This window comes from Portunus trituberculatus, chromosome 23 (assembly GCF_017591435.1).
Source record: "Portunus trituberculatus isolate SZX2019 chromosome 23, ASM1759143v1, whole genome shotgun sequence".
NCBI classification, from domain to species: domain Eukaryota; kingdom Metazoa; phylum Arthropoda; class Malacostraca; order Decapoda; family Portunidae; genus Portunus; species Portunus trituberculatus.
In genome coordinates, this window is record NC_059277.1 from 9,632,270 (window position 1) to 9,647,269 (window position 15,000).

Genomic DNA, 15,000 nt, shown 5'->3' on the forward strand with positions numbered 1-15,000 from the left:
CTATCCTTCACTAAAAATCTAAACTGGAAATTTCACATCTCTACTCTTGCTAAATCAGCTTCCAAGAAGTTAGGTGTCCTATGGCGTCTTCGTCCATTTTTCTCTCCTCCCAGCTGCTTGCTCTGTACAAGGGCCTTATCCGCCCGTGTATGGAGTATGGCTCTCATGTCTGGGGGGGATCCACACACACAGCTTTACTAAACAAGGTGGAATCTAAAGCTTTTCGTCTTATCAACTCTTCTCCTCTAACTGACTGTCTTGATTCTTTAAGTCACCGCCGCAATGTTGCATCTTTATCTGTCTTCTACCGCTGTTTTCATGCTGTCTGCTCTTCTGAACTTGCTAACTGCATGCCTTCCCCTCCTGCGGCCTCGCTGCACAAGACTCTCTACTTCTTCTCATCCCTATTCTGTCCATCTTCCTAATGCAAGAGTTAACCAGTATCTTCACTCCTTCATTCCCTACACTGGTAAACTCTGGAACTCTCTACCTGTGTCTGTATTTCCACCTGCCTATGACTTAAACTCTTTCAAAAGAGGAGTGTCAAGACACCTCTTACGTTAACTGGACCCTCCTTTTAGATACTTTCCTCTTAACAGGGCCTGGCAACCAGCGGGATTTTTTTTTTCCAACACTTTGTTTTCCCTTGGCCAGTGCCCTTGTAATGTAAAAAAAAAAAAAAAATATATATATATATATATATATATGATTTTTTTTATGGCCTATAGCACCTATAGGTATACTTGAAGAGTATGTATGGGAAGCGCTGTTCACCTTCCACCTATTAATGGTGCAGGCAATTTTACTTGTATAAAACCACAAATTCATAAAATGCAATGAAAACATGTATTCCAATAAAATTTCGCAAACAGTTAGTCAGTCCTACCCGAAGATCGGTCTATGAGCTCTGAGCTCGCTCCTTAATGGGGAAGACTGGCTGGGTGACCAGGAGGCGACCGAGATGAATCACACACACACACACACACACACACACACACACACACACACACACACACACACACACACATTGTCCTCCTCGTGTCAAGAATTCAAAGTGTCTCCTTTTTCCCCAGCAGCGGTTTCCTGTTTTTGTTTTGCTGCTCCTCATTCTGTTTTTCGCTTTTCCTCCGCCTCTCAACTCCCGTCATCGCCAGACAGACGTTCCCTCGCCGTGGCAGGCCTGTTGGCGGACTGTGTCAGAGTGAGGCTCGGAATATCTTTTTGTCCGCCCACCTCGCCTCCGTCACTCCTTGCTGCGAAAATATGCTGTTTTCTGTAGATCATAGTTTTTTTTCGATCACCACCTGGCTCTAGTTGTCGTGTAGTCTCTGTTCAGTACATGAGGTATCTCGCAGTGTTCACTCTTTTGAATCATTAATCCTCGAAGATGAATCATTAGCCACATTGTAACTGTCCACAGCCACACCCATGACTGCAAAAACAAATGAAAAGGCCAAACGAATCTATCTTAACTTGTACCACGAGTTTCAGTCATGATCGTGATAGCGTAATGAGTAAGCACAATACTAATTGGTTTTAAAGAAACATCTTAAAAATCACGTTTTCCTTCAGCCACGTTCCTGATAGCGTACATCATCTGCCTTTTGAGTATGGGCCTGCCTCTGCTCATTCTGGAGATCTCTCTGGGCCAGTACCACCAACGTGGACCAGCACACATTTTTTCACGCATGTGCAGGCCCCTCTCAGGTAAGTCACGCTAAGTGATAAATAATATTTTAGAAATGCAATGCTTCATACTTTTAATTTGTAATTGGGATTCTTTGCCGTTTTATTCATTCATTTATTTTTAAACATTGATGTGTGTGTGTGTGTGTGTGTGTGTGTGTGTGTGTGTGTGTGTGTGTGTGTGAGTGCACGCGCGAGACAACTAGTCGTACTTACATGGTGTACCAGCAGATTTGGTATTATATATTAAGGCAAATAGAAAACATACATTGGAAAATCAGATATATGATCTTCTGTATTTCTCAAACACTTCATTATTTATTCCTTCCTAATAGGTGTTAGAATTATCATTGCTAATATTCTTACCCGTGTGTTCTAGGAGTGGGTTGGGCAATGGTGTTGCAGCTTCTCATGATCTCTGTGTATTACAACGTCATTCTGAGTTGGAGTCTTTTCTACCTTGGAGGAAGCTTTTTGTCGCCCATCCCTTGGTCACCCTGCAAAGGAAAAGAGTACGGTAAGAAAACACGGGTGCAACTACCGTAACCCAAACTTATTCATTAGAGAGAGGCCGGGGGTTCAGAAAACGTGCAGTTAGGAAATTCAAAGGAGCAGTAATTATGGATATAGTGGTAGAAGATAATAAGAGATGCAGCATCATGACACTGAGTGAGTGAATCAAGGCATCCTGGTGGAGATGAATCAATGAGACGAAAAAGTTTGTGTTCAGAGATGCTGTGTGCATTGAATCTCTGCCGTATATATGAGAGCAACACTCCTCACATAGGTGGGTACAGAAAATCATTGATGGAGGCAACGAAGATCACCTGACTTTATGAAAACTATTTCAACAAGAGAATAGATGTAAAATATCCAATTAAGATGTAGACTGAATAACTGTCCATGCACTTACAGTATACTTAAGTTCAGTGTAGATAAGAGAAATGGTTGAGTGTGGCCGAATAAGAACGGATGATTGTGTGGAAGGTTATATCGAGATGATACGTGAAGGAATTTTTGGAAGGAGTTTGAGACACAGCAACACAATATTTGCCGTGCGCCAATCTGAAGTAGTAGAGAGGTGAGAAGTTAGGCGTTCTGTGACTTTTTCGTGTGACGCGTGTAACACTAACGTCTCTGTTTTACAGACTGCATGCATTATACAATGGAAGATGCGTTTGAAAGTGCCAACCGTTATTTCAAGTAAGTATAGCATACCAACACTTTGGAATGATATTCGTAAAAAAAGATAATAACCAAGTCATTCTGATCCTCCAAACACTTTCATTATCTCGCTCTCCAGGTCATGCTTGTCTCTGATGCATCATGAGATTATGTATTTTGAAGGCTTACAGAAAGAAAAATAATTTTGATAATTTGATAAACTTTCTAAAAGCCACAGAAAAGATGTTAAGTTCCCTTAGCTGCTTTCCATAGAGGATCTTGTTGAACTACCATAAGAAACAAATAAATACCTTTGAAAACTGCAGTAACAAATCAGTTTATTAAAAGTAGTGCAGAAAAGACACCGAGACGTTTTAATTATATAGTATCGCTTGTGTTTCATCTTTGCTTCTCTTTCAGTGAGAGTATTGGCGGCTTATCCACAGAAACTGAGCACCCATACGAAATGCACCATTGGCTAATGCTGTGCCTGGGTGTGGCGTGGGTGCTCGTGATTGTGTGTCTGATCCAGGGAGTCAGACACAGTGGCAAAGTCTTCTACGTGACGGTTTTGTATCCCTACGTGGTGCTACTGTGTCTCTTCGGCTTGAGTGAGTTTATCCCCTTTTGCTGCCCATGTTGCTTGCTTCAGATTAGCCAGCCGATTAGCCAGCTGATTGCAGACAGCATAATAAGGAACTACAGAACACATTGTTTTGTTCTACCCTTGTGTTACATTATCCCAATATTTAATTACAAAATACACTAATATGTACCACACACACACACACACACACACACACACACACACACACACACACACACACACACACACACACACACACACACACACACACACACACACACACACACACACACACACACACACACACACACACACACACACACACACACACACTAAAATCTTCAGTTTCCCTTATACAGATACAAATGTATATTCGCAGTGAATAAGAAGTGATAAAGTTAAGGAGTGCGCGACACTGAATAAAGGAAAAACTGGATGATTGTACTCGCAAATAAAGAAGCAGAAGTACGTGAATGTGTGAATGTAGCAACAAGGTCAACAAGCACACAAACCCGCTTGTAATATCCGTCTCTTTTCCTCAGACTACAAATACATCAAGCAAGACGATTTGCTCAACAACCTAATCACTGTGGAAGTGGAAAGCCTCAAAGAGCTGAAGATCTACAGCGAGGCCGCCTCACAGGTTATCTACTCCCTTGGTGTTGGACATGGCATTGTTATGGTCGCCTCGCACAATCGGGTGGAGCAAAACGTCATCAGGTATTTAGTAATAGCAATATACATTCAGAAATTCAGGTTGATAAATATATAACCAGATGGAGGCAGGATAGATATATTAAATGGATTAATGAGATGAAAACTTTTGCTGTGCGAGTCTGGAGCAGGCGAGTAGACGACCTTTGTCCAGCAGTGGAATTCTAGACTTGTAAAGGCCAGGCGTTCCAGGAATTGGCTGGCTCCTCAACGTAGAAATTATATCGTGACCACTAACTAATCCTAACTACAGAAACCGGTGAGACTGTGTGTGTTTACGTCTGTATAAGCTTTTAATGCCACCTGACCGACGTTAAAAAAAAAAAAAACTGGATCTTACCCACTTAATTATTTACTTGTATACAACTTAGTGATGCAAAGGTGCCAGTTATTGGAGGCACTGAGGCTCTCACAGAAGAATTAACAATACGCGAAATCTGAAGCACCACACACTAAACGAAAATATCACAACACTGTCCATATTATTTCCCTCCAGGGACTCCATTCTGCTGTGCCTGTTGGACGTGGTCACATCTTTTTTCTGCATGCAAGTTGTGTACAGCGTTAGGTTGTCCATCTCACCTGACAAGATCAAAGACATCAATGACATCTCCGGTTTGGTCTTCAAGCTGTTCTCTTCCCTACTTGCTTACGAAAACACCTCCTTGTGGGCCTTCCTCTTCTTCTCCTTGATCTTTGCCCTTGGATTCGATAGTCAGGTGAGTGACGTGAAGTGCTTCTTTTATATATATATATATATATATATATATATATATATATATATATATATATATATATATATATATATATATATATATATATATATATATATATATATATATATATATATATATATATATATATATATATATATATATATATATATATATATATATATATATATATATATATATATATATATAAAGGATAACTAGCCAAGGAAAATAAAACGATTAAACAAAAAGGCCCACTTAGGTGTCACAGGCGTCATGTTTTCTTCAGGCGTGTTTAGTTAGTGTCATAACCCTTCAGAAGATTGCTGGTCTCAACTATAATTTAATACAGTTGTTTTCAAACTTTTACGGACTGCCGCCCCTTGGCTCCCACTCATTCCACTGGAGTCGCCTACAAACACACGAGTGAATACAACCATGAGTAACTCAGACAAACACACTTTCACTAGCTGTGAGTCATAGTAGGAATGAGTGACCCTTCCCACCACTCCCTCGGTCTGTACCTGATTCCTTCACGTACAATACAGAGGCGGAAAGTTAAATAATCCTGAATATACCTGTGCAGTAATCACATTGATATAGTTTTATGAAAGTTTTGGTTGCTTATGAATGGACATTGATAATAACAGTGCGTCTTTAGATTCATAACACCAAAATTTGAAATTCTCAATACCAGAATATTTTTGGATTGGTTGTGATGTTCTCCTGACGCCCACATTCCGCCCCCTTTTTCTTTACCTCCTCCTAAATTTTTCCAACGCCCACACGGGGGAGTGGTACCGCCCACTTTGGGAAACCCTGATCTAGTGCAAGAAAATTGAGTTAAAGCACTGCAGCAGTGAGAAGCTTTGGAGCATGCATGGTGAAAAGGGTTGATCTCATTGCAGTTACTAATGGTGTCGGGAGTGACGACGACCATTTATGACCAGTATCCGAAGCTGCGTCCCTACCACTCCTTCGTCATCGCCTTCACCTGCCTCGTCTTCTTCCTTCTCGGCCTCACCATGTGCACAAAGAGTGGCATCATCATCTTCAGTATGATGGACACCTACACCACCAGACACTCAATGCTCTTCTTGACGCTGCTGGAGGTCATCATTACTAGTTATTTGTTTGGTAGGTACACACACACACACACACACACACACACACACACACACACACACACACACACACACACACACACACACACACACACACACACACACACACACACGGCCCGGTAGCTCAGTGGTTAGAGCGCTGGCTTCACAAGCCAGAGGACCGGGGTTCGATTCCCCGGCCGGGTGGAGATATTTGGGTGTGTCTCCTTTCACGTGTAGCCCCTGTTCACCTAGCAGTGAGTAGGTACGGGATGTAAATCGAGGAGTTGTGACCTTGTTGTCCCGGTGTGTGGTGTGTGCCTGGTCTCAGACCTATCCCAATATCGGAAATAATGAGCTCTGAGCTCGTTCCGTAGATAACGTCTGGCTGTCTCGTCAGAGACTGCAACAGATCAAAACAGTGAATTACACACACACACACACACACACAAGGAAGAAAATTGGTCTATTTACAAGACTTTTCTGTTCTGGTTTGAAGGGCCAAAGAAGGAGGCTTGTGTGTGTGTGTGTGTGTGTGTTATACCAGCTGCCTTATCGTGTAAAGATATTTGTATCGTGTACTAATTATTATCTCTCTCTCTCTCTCTCTCTCTCTCTCTCTCTCTCTCTCTCTCTCTCTCTCTCTCTCTCTCTCTCTCTCTCTCTCTCTCTCTCTCTCTCTGTAGGATATCGGAAGGTACTCAACATAATGAAGGATAATCTCGGGTTGTGTCTTCCGCGGCCTATTCGTTGGTATCTCATTGTCACCTGGACCTTTCTCACGCCTGTCTATTTGGCAGTAAGTCACTCATTCCTTCTCACCCTCTCCTCTTGTTGGACTTACTCTGAAATATCCTCATCACTGCTCCATTACTTTTAAGAGGCTCTAGTTGATACCACACGTTTTTTAAGACTGTTTTCATGGTTATAGTGAAAGATTGACAAGATTTTTACTTTATTATAAGGAGAAACAATATTGAGAGCCAAACTAGTCATATTTGTGGCATTTGAAAATTTTTCGATGTAAGACACCAAAGCGTTTCCGTCCATTTCCCGTTCATGATGTAGACTCTTTATCAAATACTCAGAATATAATCATGAAAACACTCCAAAACGTTAATAAAGCCGAGACATATGAGTATTCGGTACCTTACATAAATATTTCGTTATCCATTACTTTCCCTAATGTTGCTAATGTTCTTGTTACCCTTGCAGGTCACGTTTGGTTACTTTCTGTACGCCGAAGAGTGGAGGGGACCAAAGGATATATATTTCATCTTTGGCCAAGTGATTGCCTTCGGCCCGATGGTGCTGGTGCCTGTCTTCGCCTTATACGCCGCCTGCACCAAGGGGAAAAATGTTTGTTGCACCTTGTTCTTCCTTTGCCCATTAGTAGTAGTGATTTGTTTATAGAGTTGTTGTTGCTATAGCTTGATTAGTAATTGCGTGAGTTTCCCTGATGATTTTATTTCGAGAAGACTTAGACTCATATTCTCAAACACTTCTGTGCATCACCTCCACTATTTTAAATGGCTTTATTTAAGTTTGTACGAGTTTTTAATATATTTTTAACGGTTCAAGAAACAGAGTTACAATCTTTCTGTATTAACTGGAGAAACACTCATGAAAACCCTGCTTATCATCTCTGTGGCCTTGGAAAATTATGGTGGTGAGAGAGCAGAGCGTTTCTGAATACGGGCCGTACTCGTTTATAATATTGCATCCAAATCACATCAAGGAAACTTAGACACTATATAGTTTCCTTGGACTACACCCATCCTTCCCATTCCTTCCAGGTGAGTCCACTTACCACTCCTTCTCTCTCTCTCTCTTCCCCCCAAAAGAATGTCGACGATCCAGTGAGAGAAATCTATCGAAGGGGTGACTTCAAGTCCACAATAATTAATGCGACGCCTGTGAATAATTTGGCCTTTACGTTGGATCCTGAACTCTCGATATAGATGAAAGAGGTGAGTGGAGGAGGCGTGAGGTGATGCATTAAGTAAAAAGAGGGTAGTGGTGTATTTTTATGAAATGTGTGTGTATGTGCTAAGCTTTGATTGTTCTTGCCGTACGCATTTTTCTTAGATACTTAAATCTAGGCTAATAAGGTTCTTTTTTTTTTTTTTTTTGTACATGTTTAAATATTGATGTTATTGTTGTGGTTGGTAGTTATCAGAATTGTAACGTTTGTATAGATTTGTATTGTTCTATGTAATCATGTATGGATAATGTAAATAATGTCCTCGCTGGTAGTAATAGCAGTAGCAGCAGCAGCAGCAGCAATACTAGTAACGATAGAAGTAGAAGTGGCAGCACTAGCACTAGTAATAACATTGTGTGTTCAATAATATTGCTCATCAACACCAGAACATATGCGATCACTTTTAAGTCATAAAAATAAATGTGTAATATTTATCAAAAGCAGAATAGTTTTATCATCGTAAATAGAGACTTTCACCTTTGACCTAAGCCCTGACCTGCGCACATACCCAGCGGTACTCAGTGCGAGAAACAGGAAGCAGGAGTGGCGTGAAAGGGAAGTGTCAGTCAGTCACTCACTCACTCACGCAATCACTCACTCAGTCGCTCAGTAACCAGCAGGGACAGGATTCTCCAGCGTTTACGAGTCTTCATCTTGACAGCTTTAAACTTTTGTCTACTATTGCTTCATGGAATGTCGTGCAAGACTACTAAAAGACAAATAGGATCACTTAGTATTTAAAGTGAACACTTCAAACCTCTTGGTGCCTACAGTTTTATTTTATGCTCAGTTAAATGAAGTAAAGTGACTCATAACGCATCGTATCATCATTTCTAGTCAGAGCTAACAAGATACGAGTTTTCAAAGATGGTTTCGTGATAACTGAGAGAGTCCAGAGAAGATATCAAAAGTATGTCACCTCCGTTTTCTGTTCACTATTGTACTGATTTTAAGGGTAACTACTCCTTATTGTGACTACAGCACTGAGGGGTGGAAATGCTAGTCCGTTGATGAAAGGGAAGAATGAAAGGCGTGTGTGTTTCTCGTTGATGGAAAACTATGTAACAGAGAGAGGGTGTCGTGAATGCTTTTGATTTAGTTAATTATTTCTTGATTTTATCTCTCTCTCTCTCTCTCTCTCTCTCTCTCTCTCTCTCTCTCTCTCTCTCTCTCTCTCTCTCTCTCTCTCTCTCGGTTTTTTTCCGTATTTATTTTATTGTAATTTTTTTTCTCACATAATATTATGTACAATGAAATTATCCGTGTGTGTGTGTGTGTGTGTGTGTGTGTGTGTGTGTGTGTGTGTGTGTTTAAGTTCAAGCTCAAATAGTTTATTGTCATGGAAAACTCACAATGTATAAACATACATAAATGCATATTCTCTGGTAAGGTCCGCGGAGAAAACTCTTTGGCAGACCAAATGACTAAGCGAGGTAAAACATCTCTTTCATCCATGCGGAACTTAATGGAAAAAATTCAACATTACACCCCTTCTTACATACTCAGTATATACTTAAAACTGGGCGATACATTTTACACAAAATTCTAACATAAATCCATATATACACAAATATATACATACATACATACATACATACATACACGCATACAAATACATACATATGGATACACACACAAACACATACATATGCGCATTTAAACACATACACGTATATAGATAGCAGCTCCCATTCTTATATGTGTAAATATACACACAGTATATACCCATTTACCATTACAGTATACAATGTAGTATAAAGTATGTGCTTCCATTTCATGTGCTTGTTCAGCGAGATTTTTTTTCCTTTTTGATACTTAAAGGTTTAGGTCACGTTTTATTTCATTAAGTATCAGTTCCAGATGTCACTGGGTCAAAGCACAGAAGAAAATTGCGAAAAAGAGTTGTTCTATCAGGTTCACTTGGTTCCTTCTGGTATTATGAGCATGATCTTGTGCTGTAAAAATGTTATTATTTTTTACACAATTGAATATAGTAATCAAAATGAAGTATTTATGTATATGTGGAACTTGTGATAATCCTAGAGATGAAAATAAGAGTTTATTTATTTATTTTTTATTTATCTATTTATTTATTTATTTATTTATTTTTAGGTAAATACTCTTAAAATAGCTCTTTGAGATATGAAGATGCTGTTCAGGAATGATGGCCAAGTTGAACCCCAAACAGATATATATATGGGAAATTGGATGAAATCCGCATTATTACTTGCATTAATGATGTCATTTATACATATTAAAAATAATATAGAGGCTAAAATTGAGCCTTGTGGAACACCATGTTTGATAGGTTTATAATCGGAATAGGTGTCATTACAAGAAGCAGACTGTTTACGATTAGAGAAGTAGCTCTTTAACAGGTCATTAGTACTGTTGATCCCCTCATTCCTATATTGTTTACTTTATCAAATAAGATCTTATGATCTAACGAGTCAAAGGCTTTGGATATATCTAAAAAGATGCTTGCAACGTATGATTTTTTTATTTTTTTATCTAATTTAGTATAAACAGTGGAGACAAAATATGAAAGAGTAGATTGAGTTGTGTGTGTGTGTGTGTGTGTGTGTGTGACTGCTGTTATATTGTATCTATAATGACTTTTGCCCACTGTAATGTTTCTTTGCTCGGTGTACGGTTGCCCCAAAGAAGTGATGTCATATTGTGCAAAATGCTTCAGACAAAAGACAAATGAAATAACTACAATGATGAAGAGGAATAGGATAATCAAGAACAGACAACTAACTTCACCAATCTGAGCACTAGTTCTTGGTCTATGCGCCGCCCTTAGCAGACCTAGCACACAAGCAGGTGACTCGCCCCTGCCCGACTCCTTGTCCTTTGAGGCAGCTGTACAAAAAAAAAAAAAAAAACCATGACATAATTTGTCTTTGTTTTCATGTTTATTTTAGTACCATGTTCCTGAAGTAATAATTGTTGTAATTGTGTTTGCATTAGTTTATGTATTGTTAGTAGTATTAGTAATAGTATTAGCAGCAGCAGCAAAAATATCAGTCATTAGGGATATTAGCATATTTATGTATCCTATTCAGCGTGTCCTTAGTTTTCTTTTTCTTTTTTTTTAAGGTTGGTAAATGTATTCTTGTGATATTGTACAAGAAAGACAGAGAGAATGATTTATACAGTACCATCAATTGTGTATACATTGTTATTATTATTATTATTATTATTATTATTATTATTATTATTATTATTATTATTATTATTATTATCATTATTATCATTTCTGTTGTTGATATTATTTTGGAACAAAAGATCAAAACACAAACAACAATTATCATTTCAACATCCTGTCTGTTATGATTTTTATAGTAGTAATTACTATTATTATTATCATTATTAATATCATTAATACTAATAGTAGCAGTCATAGTAGTAATAGTAGTCATGGTAGTGTTGCAGTAGTAGCAGCAGTTGTAGTAGTAGTAGTAGTAGTAGTAGTAGTAGTAGTAGTAGTAGTAGTAGTGGCGTAAAGGATAATGGTGAGCGTGGGATCGGGCAGACGTCCACGCGTAAGTTTGAATCCCACCACATACCGCCTTGTTACTTTGTCATTTGTCGAGTGGTTTAAAGTTACCTACGTGTCACCATGATATCCAGGTTCTAGGTGGTTTCAACAAAGATGCGCTTGGGTGGTGATATGGGCCCTAATATGGGTACCACTATAAATAAATTGCCTGCGCCACTAATGGACGGAAGCTTAACAGTGCTTCCAGTTCTCTTGAAGTTACCTACAGGCGCTGTAGGCCACAACATTAAAAAAAAAAAAGAATAAATAAATAAATGTTAATGTGAAAATTGCATGAGGAGCTGAATGCTTCCCTAGCCTCCTATTTATTGTTTACTTATTTATTTCCCTCCCTTCTTGTCTCTTTCCTTTTCGTTCCCTTTTTAAGACCAATTTCTTTTTTCCCTGTCTAACGCTCTCCTTTTTTTCCTCTTTCTCTTCGTTTCTCCAGCTTTCTCCCTGGCTTGTCTCGGAGCGCCCCAGACACCAAGAGTCACGTTAGGCGCTGTGACTCCTCAGGTAAACTTTTCCCATTAAAAAATTGACGTGACGTAAAGATCACCTCGAGATCGACAGGTTAATTACTGGCAAGAACACTGAGTTTAATGGCACCGCTTGTCCTTTTGCTTCATTTTTTACTCTTTTTTTTTTCTTCGTCTTATTCTTCTTATTCTTCTTCTTCCTCTTCTTCTTTCTTCTATTTCGTCTGAATTTACTTTAAAGTCGTAAATTCCTTCGTAGTTTTTTTTTCTTTTCTCCTTTCTAGTGACAGTAGTGTTTTCTCTCTTTCTTTCTTTCTCTCCTTCTTTCCTTCTTTCTTTCTCTTTCACTTTTCTTTCTTTATTTTTCGTTGAGAATACTTCAACTGAGAGAGAGAGAGAGAGAGAGAGAGAGAGAGAGAAAAGCGTGTGCACAACAGGAAATAAATGGACAGCTTTGTGACAGGTATGGATAGAGATATGTCAGAGAGAGAGAGAGAGAGAGAGAGTGTGTGTGTGTGTGTGTTTCACTGTTTCACTGTTTCACTGTTTGATCTGCTGCAGTCTCTGACGAGACAGCCAGACGTTACCCTACGGAACGAGCTCAGAGCTCATTATTTCCGATCTTCGGATAGGCCTGAGACCAGGCACACACCACACACCGGGACAACAAGGTCACAACTCCTCGATTTACATCCCGTACTTACTCACTGCTAGGTGAACAGGGGCTACACGTGAAAGGAGAGACACCCAAATATCTCCACCCGGCCGGGGAATCGAACCCCGGTCCTCTGGCTTGTGAAGCCAGCGCTCTAACCACTGAGCTACCGGGCGTGTATGTGTGTGTGTGTGTGTGTGTGTGTGTGTGTGTGTGTGTGATGAATTTCTTTAATGGTGACTAATAATGGGACAATGAAGAAAAATTAATCGCATGAGGAGAGAAAGAAGGTCGTGTACCGTCTCAGAACAAAAATTCTCTCTCTCTCTCTCTCTCTCTCTCTCTCTCTCTCTCTCTCTCTCTCTCTTCGTAGTGGAAGGTATTGAATGAGGCGTGGCATAACCGTGACTTATATATTTATTATAGAAATATGACTAGAATTTGTTCAAAGCAAACTAACTGCTAGTTACACAAAAAGAATGTTACTGCCAATACTTTAACTAAACAATAATAGCACGAGTAACACGTCTATAGCGTAACGATAGGTATGTTCCGTAATGCTACTGACAATCGCAGCACGTTATACTTACCATCACTGCAGAAAAGGACTTAATGCCATATTCTAGAATTCGAACCCCAGTCTCATCTCCAGGTATCTGTTGCCACGTGTGTCATGGTACCGTTCCTGGCTCCCTTCCCATTTTCCCTTATTCGATCCCTTCCCGATCTCCTTTCCTCGATCCCTTCCCATTCTCCCTTATTCGATCCCTTCCCATCCTTCTTTCCTCGCTCCCTTCCTCGCTCCCTTCCCATTCTTCCCTTTCAAATTCCTATACTTACATCGTTTTGACACCTCGTCCTGACTTCATTTAACCCCTTCAATACCATGACACGTTTTCATATTCATTGTTATCACTTGGCGATTTTATGCAGCTTCAAAAATTCATGTGAAGGATTAAAAATGGTGAGAGCGCTGACCATTGATCTTCCGACTTCCATAAATGCTTCGTAATGTAAATAAAATCGTCTAATCATAATCAAAACTCACGGTAAAAATGCGTCCCAGTACTGAAGGGGTTAACAACATGTAGTATAAGCAATGTAGTTATAATCGTCTTCATGGTTTCAGTAATGATTTAGCAAAGATTTCATATTCGTATGCTTACATAGTGTTGATGCTTCGTGCTTGCTTCTTTCAAAAGGGATGGAACATAAGCAATATAGTTACATCGTCTTAACAAGAATTCTGCACCTAACAGGGGGAAATAAACGCTAAATATTTGTCTTATTGATTTTGTGGTCTTTCAAAACATTGAGATCATGAACAGTTAAGAACACTGGTCTAAGTCACCACTCCTTGATGCACCATAGGCAGTTGTAAGACACTCATACACACGCCTCCACCAATCATTGATCTGTCTCAAAGTGTATTCAAATTAAATCCTTGCTGAAGAGAAATACATAGAAATTCTTTAACTTCTTGAAGTCATCCAGACACAGGTGCCACAGCGATACACGCACGCACGCACGCACACACACACACACACACACACACACACACACACACACACACACACACACAAAGATATCGGAACGAAAGACGAATTTCTTTTTCGTTTAGAATCAGTTCACTAGTAAATGCACGAGTTACCCCTTCATGATGAACACTACACACGGAAGACAAACAACAGCCTCCCACGCGCCGCCGTAACTCACTGGCTATAGCGGAAGATCATTTTTACGGCGCTAGATTATTTATTGGTGGTGTTAGTGTGCAGTGTCCCCGACCGAGGCACTACGGTGGCGCCCTCGGCTGGCCCAGGTCGAGGACATAGCTGGGGTGGTAAAGGAGGGAGCGGTAGAGATCCGGGTGCTGCAGCAGGTAGCGAGGGGCGTAGTGCTTCTGGTGGGTGTTCCTCACTGGCAGGAAGTGTTCTTTATCATCAAACCACCTGAGGGAACACGAAAGAAATAAGATGAAGTTGTGAAGTTAGAAGAAAGTTATAAATGACGAGGCTTGCCACCCTGTTCATCACAAGACGCGGCGTTACGGAGACGGAAATGGTTCTTGCCGCTGAAGTATGTGAAGGGAAAACAAAGATTGTGAGAGATGAAGACACAATTTTAGTAAAGAAATAAACATAAGATAGTAGGATAAACCGGATATTCGTGGTAAAATTAACCAAAACTACGCGAGATAAACACAAGAAACAAAAGGTTTGAAAATGAAAGCAGGGAAGCCTTAGTACAATTCCTGGTGGAGTTTGTGAGCGGATGATCCCAATTCAGCTTCTAAAAGTTTAAGGATAATCCAAGACCCCACTTCTGAAAGAGTAAAGTCGCATGAACAGCAAAATGAAAGCCAAACT

General features: G+C 39.9%; 2 protein-coding genes across 5 annotated transcripts in view; one reads left to right on the plus strand and one right to left on the minus strand.

Moving 5' to 3' along the window:
• Positions 1-11,964, plus strand: part of LOC123507762 (sodium- and chloride-dependent GABA transporter 1-like) — a 20,611-nt gene extending 8,647 nt beyond the window's left edge. Inside the window, exons 3-13 of one of the 3 annotated variants that reach the window (XM_045260940.1) lie at positions 1,573-1,707; positions 2,066-2,203; positions 2,835-2,889; positions 3,271-3,461; positions 3,979-4,156; positions 4,647-4,869; positions 5,772-6,000; positions 6,653-6,765; positions 7,182-7,325; positions 7,811-7,936; positions 11,946-11,964. In XM_045260940.1, coding sequence (XP_045116875.1) covers positions 1,573-1,707; positions 2,066-2,203; positions 2,835-2,889; positions 3,271-3,461; positions 3,979-4,156; positions 4,647-4,869; positions 5,772-6,000; positions 6,653-6,765; positions 7,182-7,325; positions 7,811-7,927 — 1,523 coding nt within the window. In that variant the 3' untranslated portion in view covers positions 7,928-7,936; positions 11,946-11,964. Of the gene's footprint in view, positions 1-1,572; positions 1,708-2,065; positions 2,204-2,834; positions 2,890-3,270; positions 3,462-3,978; positions 4,157-4,646; positions 4,870-5,771; positions 6,001-6,652; positions 6,766-7,181; positions 7,326-7,810; positions 11,244-11,945 lie in introns of those variants that run through there. The other 2 variants (XM_045260941.1, XR_006675750.1) reach the window with 2 other exon arrangements.
• Positions 11,965-13,030: 1,066 nt separating this feature from the next.
• The window catches only part of LOC123507761 (beta-1,4-mannosyl-glycoprotein 4-beta-N-acetylglucosaminyltransferase-like), a 16,454-nt gene continuing 14,484 nt past the window's right edge, over positions 13,031-15,000 (minus strand). For both annotated transcript variants that reach the window (XM_045260938.1, XM_045260939.1), the window contains exon 5: positions 13,031-14,583. In XM_045260938.1, coding sequence (XP_045116873.1) covers positions 14,427-14,583 — 157 coding nt within the window. In that variant the 3' untranslated portion in view covers positions 13,031-14,426. The remainder of the gene's footprint in view (positions 14,584-15,000) is intronic.